Here is a 9,276-nt window from a genome sequence, read left to right as displayed (position 1 = left end):
AAATGGGAAGGACAGCCATTTGTTGTGGCGTCCGAAACCATAGCTGAGTTAGAAGCTATATATAAATTATTTGACCATTCAAATACCCACACTTGCGGTCTTTGGCGCTAGTGGGCGTGAAGACCGCAAGTGTGTGTAGAACTTTTGATTACCCGATGGGACAAACAAACACTATGCCTCGGTTTCACAGAGAGGTCTTAGATTAAGCCAGGATTAGGCCCTATAGCTAAATCAGGGCATTTAAGTAGGCTATATTTAGAAAAAAAAACTTTGATGGTGTGGATTCTTGAGACAAAACAATGGCGCTGACATATTTTAATATATGCAAGTTGGTTTAGGTTAAAACAGCTCAAACATGCATTATAGTCTGGACTAAGGACTAACCATGGGTTTATGTTTTACTACCAAATTATATGTTGTATCTAATTAATTTAATTTACAGTGGAATATTTTCCTTGACATCTCGCAATTTTGGAGCATGCGAGTTCCTGAACATTCACAAAAACATTAAATAGATACATAAAATAAACTTATACCAAAGGTGTTGTGATCTTTTTTTTCTTTTATTCATAGTGATGCAAAAGTTCATCTTTCCAGTCTATTCAGTCAGTCATTCCAGATATCAAAGACATATTCCTTGGGGATAAGTATGAACCCACAGCAATATTTCTCTAAGGATGTTACGGTTTAGGGCTAATTTTCAATAGGTAGGCATTTCATGGACTCTTTAAGCAATTAACATGCCAGTCACAGTAAAAGCCTTAAGAGTCCAACATTTTGACATTAAATTTAACAGCCATGTGTATTCCTAAAACTCATAAGAATCCATACAAATGCAGTTCCAAGCCACTAGCAAAACTGATACGATTCAGGGATTAAATTGAGCAAATGAGGAAAAAAGATGTGACAGCATCATGTTTACACATTCTCATAGTAACATCTTGCACACTCAGGCACAGAGAGAAAAATAACTAAATAATTAAACAAGATTTCTAACCACTCATTAAATATTTTTAAAGTCACCTTTGCCCTTGTACGTTGCTCTTATTTCACAAAAAAATTATTTACTTACACAAACGCTCAAACCCTTTTTTGGTTATAAAAGTAAAACAAAAAACAAAATTATTTCAAAAGGTTGTCAAAAGAACTAAAATTGGAATAGACATTTTAGTAGGCCTTATTGAGCCATAAAAGTTAAGAATAGCGGTCTGTCATTTGACATCTGTCATTTGAACCATGTGCTTTATTATACTGCAGACAATCCTCATTCCCCTCTGAAATGTTTTAACATCCTCTCTCTCACAGTCCAAGTGGATTACACTAAATCAAAGTGGAAATGCATGGTTCTAAAGAACAGGAGGGGCAATTCACAGCTAAAATGTACAATCGAATTAAAACTATCAAAATCATATCAAGAATAATTGCAAAATGCAAACGGAATGCACAAACTTAACATCTTGTACACTGAATTGTCTGAGGCCAATTTAGACTTCCTTCCAGGGTGATAAACAAATGACAAAACCCAACACTTAGAAAGAGGAATAGAAATAAAAGATAGGGAATGAGAGAGAAATAGGCATTGATATCAGAGGGCCAACAGCGGCCGGCGGAGACCACTTCTCGGGGGAGCGAGTGGTGAACGTGGCCCCCCTTTGCTAAGCTGTCAGTCTTGCTTGGGCCCAGTGAGGGCTCTGAGCCGCTCTAGCAGGGGAGGATGGGAGTAATGCCACATAGAGAAAAGCCAATCTGCTACAGGAAAGCCCAGGTTGTCTTTATTGAGCTTGATGAGAGCGGAGTACAGCTCAGACGATCGGCCCATACTGCGCGCAAATGCATCTGCCTGAAACTCGAACCTTCGGCTCAACACTGTCAGACAGAACGACAGCAACTGCAGCAGGAAAAAGAGAAGGTGAACATGGATCAGATGTATTTGCTTATTCAGAAAATTAGCATTCCTGCATCCGAAATCACATACTCTTGAGTGGGTACTTACTTTACTTTATGACTGATAAAAATTTAAGTTCTATCTATATAGTATGAGTGTGTGTAGTATGAATGTAATCTGGACGTACTACATTCGCCATGTCATTATCTCGTAACCTACCAGTTGAGTTGCTTCACTGCCATTCACAAATCCTCTCCTGTGGCCTCATGGGATAGTAAAGTGTTCATCAAATTCACACTTCAGAATCTCACTGGAAGTAGTAGGTCATCCGGGTACTTTTTGCCTACTCTTTTATGAGTACTATAAATTTGGATAAATTCTTTTGTCACATACTGTTTTTCGCCTACTATATAGTTGGGAAGTATGTGATATCGGATGCAGCCCATGTCTTTTACAAATGTATTATAATGTCCTGCATGGATCATAATTTCTAATCAAAAATGTTCGCACGCAGGTTAACAAATAAGCCCGCATATATTTTTCAGAGAAAGGAAGGGGCAAGGGAAAAAAGTAAGATGCGTTACCTCATTGTAAGGTGAGAAGATAAACTGAAAGATGATCATCAGCCCGATAAGAGTCGGTTGGGTGTCATGAAAACCAAATGCCATGAAGAGCTCTTTTTGACCAATCAGCACAGCAAAGAGGAAGAAACACAGGAAGGAGTTCATCTGTAAAGAAACATGGAGACATTAACATCATAAAATTATGGTCCTCTTTTCATATGCTCTTAAAAAGACAGGAAATCAACACTAAAACAAGAGTTTTCAGAGAAACTGACATTGCAGAATTCAAGAATGTGCAGTGATAAAAACAACTGATATAGTAGCTGTGAGAAATACCACAAGACAAGAATGCATTTCCTTTGTGAAGACTATTAATCTGGTCATTGACAGCTATAGTAAAAAAAAGCACAGCCACACAGACAGCAACTCACCTGGCTGATGACAATGTTCTTGACGGTGTGGCCTAGTTTCCAATGTCCCAGTTCATGTCCAAGAACGGCCAGAACCTCAGGATTACTGCAGCCCTGTTTCTTGTTCTAAATATAGAAAACAATATATATATATAACTATAACTGGAAATGATGCAGTACCCACTTTTTGTAATATTGTTATGGCCTGCTTTTTTTTATTTCTTGCACTATTAATCAAAAGTTTAGGGTCTGTAAGATTTTTTTCATGTCTTTTTCTTATGCTCGACAAAACTGCATTTATTTGATTAAAAATACAGTAAAAACTAATATTGTGAAAACTTATTACAGCTGTGATGATAGCCATTACTCCAGTCTTCAGTGTCCCATCATCCTTCAGAATCAGTATAATTATCAGTATAAAACAGTTGTGCTGCAGTGATTATTTATTTTTGTGGAAACAGTGATAATTTTTTTTTTTAGGAACAGCATTTTATTTTTATTTTTATACTGTACTGACCCCAAACCTTTGAACTATAGTGTACAGTGAGGAAAATAAGTATTTGAACACCCTGCTATTTTGCAAGTTCTCCCACTTGGAAATCATGGAGGGGTCTGAAATTGTCATCGTAGGTGCATGTCCACTGTGAGAGACATAATCTAAAATAAAAAAAATCCAGAAATCACAATGTATGATTTTTTAACTATTTATTTGTATGATACAGCTGCAAATAAGTATTTAAACACCTGTTTATCAGCTAGAATTCTGACCCTCAAAGACCTGTTAGTCTGCCTTTAAAATGTCCACCTCCACTCCATTTATTATCCTAAATTAGATGCACCTGTTTGAGGTCGTTAGCTGCATAAAGACACCTGTCCACCCCATACAATCAGTAAGAATCCAACTACTAACATGGCCAAGACCAAAGAGCTGTCCAAAGACACTAGAGACAAAATTGTACACCTCCACAAGGCTGGAAAGGGCTATGGGGAAATTGCCAAGCAGCTTGGTGAAAAAAGGTCCACTGTTGGAGCAATCATTAGAAAATGGAAGAAGCTAAACATGACTGTCAATCTCCCTCGGACTAGGGCTCCATGCAAGATCTCACCTCGTGGGGTCTCAATGATCATAAGAAAGGTGAGATATCAGCCCAGAACTACACGGGAGGAGCTGGTCAATGACCTGAAAAGAGCTGGGACCACCGTTTCCAAGGTTACTGTTGGTAATACACTAAGACGTCATGGTTTGAAATCATGCATGGCACGGAAGGTTCCCCTGCTTAAACCAGCACATGTCAAGGCCCGTCTTAAGTTTGCCAATGACCATTTGGATGATCCAGAGGAGTCATGGGAGAAAGTCATGTGGTCAGATGAGACCAAAATAGAACTTTTTGGTCATAATTCCACTAAACGTGTTTGGAGGAAGAAGAATGATGAGTACCATCCCAAGAACACCATCCCTACTGTGAAGCATGGGGGTGGTAGCATCATGCTTTGGGGGTGTTTTTCTGCACATGGGACAGGGCGACTGCACTGTATTAAGGAGAGGATGACCGGGGCCATGTATTGCGAGATTTTGGGGAACAACCTCCTTCCCTCAGTTAGAGCATTGAAGATGGGTCGAGGCTGGGTCTTCCAACATGACAATGACCCGAAGCACACAGCCAGGATAACCAAGGAGTGGCTCTGTAAGAAGCATATCAAGGTTCTGGCGTGGCCTAGCCAGTCTCCAGACCTAAACCCAATAGAGAATCTTTGGAGGGAGCTCAAACTCTGTGTTTCTCAGCGACAGCCCAGAAACCTGACTGATCTAGAGAAGATCTGTGTGGAGGAGTGGGCCAAAATCCCTCCTGCAGTGTGTGCAAACCTGGTGAAAAACTACAGGAAACGTTTGACCTCTATAATTGCAAACAAAGGCTACTGTACCAAATATTAACATTGATTTTCTCAGGTGTTCAAATACTTATTTGCAGCTGTATCATACAAATAAATAGTAAAAAAATCATACATTGTGATTTCTGGATTTTTTTTTTAGATTATGTCTCTCACAGTGGACATGCACCTACGATGACAATTTCAGACCCCTCCATGATTTCCAAGTGGGAGAACTTGCAAAATAGCAGGGTGTTCAAATACTTATTTTCCTCACTGTATGTGCAAATGCAATACAGTAGGGATGCACCGAAATGAAAATTTGGGGTTGAAACAGAAAATTCAGAATGCACTTGGCCGAAAACTGAAAATAAATAAATTAAATCAAATAATTAATCAAACTTTTTAAATAATCAATACTCAAAGAGCTAAAACTGAGTTGTACAATTGCACATAAGGCAGGTTTTTATCAGGGTGGTCAGAAAAAGCTCTCGGATTTCATAAAAAATATCTTAACTTGTGTTCCGAAGATGAACGAAGGTCTTGAGGGTTTGGAACGACATGAGGGTAAGTAATTAATGAGAGAATTTTCATTTTTGGGTGAACTAACCCTTTAAGTAAAAATATAATGATTATGTAATACAGTGCATATATTTAGCAAAATGCTCATCTCTAGTTATTTTTATAATGAGTTTATAGCCATTGAATAGTTTTCTTGACGTAATGTAGCGTGACATTGTATTGTCTACAAGTTGTTTTACTGGCACCATTCCCAGTTGAAACTCTGATTGAGCGATTAAATGAGACAGGATTCATTGCCTCAAGTTGTAATGTATCTTTCAACATACCTTCTGGTGTTCTGTTCACACATGTTTATTTCGTTCTGTAACTGACTATTAGTAAAGAGGAGATGAGATGATCGGTTCATGTGCGCTTGAACCGTGCAGTCGCTTGAACTGAACTGAGGCGGCTACATTGATCGGTCACGCCGTATTAAAGAGCGCCAAATTTCGGTAGCCGGAATTTCGGTGCATCCCTACAATACAGCATTTTATCACATTTGTTATTGTTTTGGCCCTGACCCTCTGACCTTTGGTTTGGACTTGCTTTCATTGGCCACCGCCTCGTTCTCCTCTCCCGTTCCTGGCTCTTTCTCTCCAGATTTATTTAAAGGGGAGTAGTCCTCCAAAAGAGTGTCAAATAGCACAATGCGCTTATTTTTGAAGAAACCATAGAAGTAGGCATTACTGTGGGAAGATCTCTTTGAACCTAGAAAAGAGTGAACAGAAATATTAGGAGAAGGGAGAAAAGAGGGCAAGATATCAAGACTGAGACTATTATAGTTCTATAGAAAGTTTATTAAAAGAAGATTATAGAATTAAATTAAAGATATATTTTATTATAGATTATAGATGATTAAATTAAAAGAGGATTATAGTTTGCTGTACCTTCCACTACATAGACCTTGGTGAGGGGGAAGTAGATAGATTTTGCCATGCTCTCAATCTCACTCTTCAGCTCTCCATCTGGCAGCGGAGTGAACTTATCAAACAGAGGGGCGATGTAGTCTGCGTAGATAGTCACCAGAATCTGTAGACCAAAGAAGAAGGGACAGTTCAGTTCACTTTTTTGTTTATCCTCACAGACAACACGTGCAGCAGAAGCACGGAAAACTGACCAGTGAGACAATGAGTGTGAAGAGCCAGGCGTAGATGAAGAAGTAATCACCACCAATCTTGATGATGTAGAGGAGTAATGATGTCACTGGCAACAAAATACACTGAGTCACAGCAAACTTCTTGAGAGCGTCTTTCAGGAAGAAACCCAGTGTCTATAAGCAAGGGACAAATTAAAGAGATTTCAGTATATTTATATCATCAGTTTTATTCCTGCTATAACAGAAAGATAGATGTGATCTAGACTTTATCTACCTGCTGATTGAATCCATGCTTCTCCTCAATAACAAAAGTGTTATAGAGGCTCCAGGGAAGGCCAGTGAAAGCACTAAAGAGTGTCGCTAACATCAGGAACGCCAAAGAATGGGAGATCTGAAGGTAAGAAGACCATTTGAGAGGTTCAGAATAGCATACTAGCATAAAAACTCTTAATATTTCAGCAGTATATAGTATGTACAGTATACAATATATTTTTTATTCATGTATTAATGTGATTAGACTACTAAAAGCAAGACATTAATTTTCACATAAAATGTCATTAAAATGGAAAACAACCTTAGTTTTCACGATGTTAATGTCCCCCTATTATGCCATCTTAAAGGTTGTTATTTTGTTTTGGAGGTCTCCTACAATATGTTTACATGCATCCAAGTTTAAAAAACACTTTAATTTTCTAACCCTAACCAAACTTCTGTTCGTGGGGAAGGTTTGTTTGTTTTTATTGCTATACCAGCATCTATGGCTATTTTCATGACAAGATCAATGTACACTACCGTTCAAAAGTTTTAAAATTTTTTAAAAGGTATCTTTTTTGCTTACTAAGGTTGCATTTAATTGATCCAACATACAGCAAAAAGAGTAATATTGTGAAATATTATTTTAATATATTTTAAAATGTAATTTATTCCTGTGATGGCAAGGCTAAATTTTCAGCATCATTACTCCAGTCTTCAGTGTCACGTGATCCTTCAGGAATTATAATAATATTCTGATTTGCTGCTCAAGAAACATTTTTTATTATTATCATTATTAAGTTAAAAACAGTTGTATAATTTTTTTTAAGGATACTCTGATGAATAGAACATTCAAAAGAACAGCATTCATCTGAAATAGAAAGCTTTTGAAACAATATACAATACCGTTCAAAATTTTATTTTTATTCCATTTAAAAGTTTAAATTATTACTTTTATTCAGCAAGAATGCATTAAATCGATCAAAAGTGACAGTAAAGACATTTATAACCTACCTCGTACTCTGGACCTAAACCAAAACGAGCTGTGAGATTCCCTGACACTTTCCAAAGGAATGGAATTCCTCCCAGGAGCAGTATCAGCTACAAAATAAAACAAGACAAAAAAGATTAAACATGCTGAGAGGAAGAGACAGATGAAAGTAAAAATGGGAAAAAAAACTTAATTTAATTTAAAGTTAATTTAAGATTTGCAGTCCATGCTTATTCAGATTGAATCCACAAAGTGCATGATTTTCCCACCAGAAAACTCATGAGAAACTTGTATTAGAAACATACAGGTGTGAAGTTGTCTGAACAACAGTGCATTATATGAAAAAGACTGCATCATACTTTATTTGAAAAAACAATCAATAAAATGAATACATAATCACCCCACCACTGAGGAGGCAGTTTTAAATATTTGAAACTGACAAAAATCTCTTTGGATGTGGTTTTAAGCTCACCGTGCCCTCTGCCTCAGAGTAGAGTCCAGACCAGAAGCCAAAGTTGCTCTTGTCCAGCTGATAGAGGCGAGATTTTTCAAAGGTCTCTGAATCCATTATCTTGCCCAGCTCAGTGGGCACATGCATTGTTGTCCTGTAGATCTTCCTCTGTGAAAGGTCAAACGTGTCTGGGTGTTTATACAGGGTTTAGCGTTTCAGTACATCAAATTGCATTTGAACAAAACTCTAAAAGGGAAGAATTTGGATTTTAACAATCAAAATATGCAAATTAGAATAAAAATTCATACATGCATAAAGTGACTGACATGAAATGCTTTCCACAAACATAACAAAGCAATGAGCATATGCTCACCTGTCTATAGGCGAGGTAGGCCTCCCAAATATACACCGTCCATGAGAAGACCAGGACAGCGTAAAAGATTTTTTCTTCAACTGGTAATGCAAGAATTTCCTGCAGCATTATTCCGGCTTGGTAGTTATTAGTTGGCACCGTTAATTAGCTCGGGCTATCCAGTAATTCAGGAGTCTGTTGCCTTTTCATTCAAGGCAACAGATAATCTTCGTACCTGTTCCGACCCAATACGAGACTTGAACCTTACGAGAATGTGTATGTGCTATGTCCATATATTAGAGAAACTACGTGCAGAAATGCACAAATAACGATAACTCATGCTATAGCACTTCCTTTTCCATTCATGTGAAAATATGGTGTAACTAGAAACTGTGTTCGACCGGGCACCAGAGCAGAACAAAATGGGTTCCTGAACCATTTTTATTTGTAATTGTATGATAGTTTGGTCAATTAAAATGTACGATTTATGAAGGTTCTGTGATAAACTGGATTCATGTATAAAAACGACTGATTAATCAGATATGATGTATATTAGTCTTTAGTTAAACGGTTCCACTGCAGTCAAAATGATGCGAGCAAAAGTCTTCAGCACTAACGTTACATTCAAATATTATTAAAGTAGTCACAATGGTTACATTAGTCAGACACTTGCGAAATATAAATGTATATGGGTATGTTTCTTCAACTTTGGGCACCTTTATGCACCAGGTGTTTTTTTTTAATATAGTACCTGTACCAGAAAGAACAAACTTATCCCGTTTTTAAAAGTTAGCGTGTGACGAGCAACCGTGTCAATGAAGCATGCAGCCTTGCGTTGAAAGGATA

General features: G+C 37.5%; 1 protein-coding gene across 1 annotated transcript; it reads right to left on the bottom strand.

Moving 5' to 3' along the window:
- Positions 1–544: 544 nt before the first annotated feature.
- Positions 545–8,824, bottom strand: zmpste24 (zinc metallopeptidase, STE24 homolog). The gene is made up of 10 exons (XM_084097538.1): positions 8,452–8,824; positions 8,100–8,246; positions 7,651–7,737; positions 6,659–6,775; positions 6,406–6,558; positions 6,176–6,317; positions 5,818–5,996; positions 2,880–2,984; positions 2,470–2,613; positions 545–1,888 (listed from the first exon to the last, which is right to left on the bottom strand). Exons 1-10 carry the CDS (start codon positions 8,557–8,559, stop codon positions 1,664–1,666), a joined length of 1,407 nt encoding a protein of 468 aa, XP_083953664.1. The 5' UTR covers positions 8,560–8,824; the 3' UTR covers positions 545–1,663.
- Between the last annotated feature and the right edge of the window lie 452 nt (positions 8,825–9,276).

The sequence above is a fragment of the Abramis brama genome (assembly GCF_963993115.1).
Source record: "Abramis brama genome assembly, chromosome: 21".
Classification (NCBI taxonomy): Eukaryota; Metazoa; Chordata; class Actinopteri; order Cypriniformes; family Leuciscidae; genus Abramis; species Abramis brama.
Note: the sequence above shows the minus strand (reverse complement) of the source record. Positions and strands in the feature narration are given on the sequence as shown.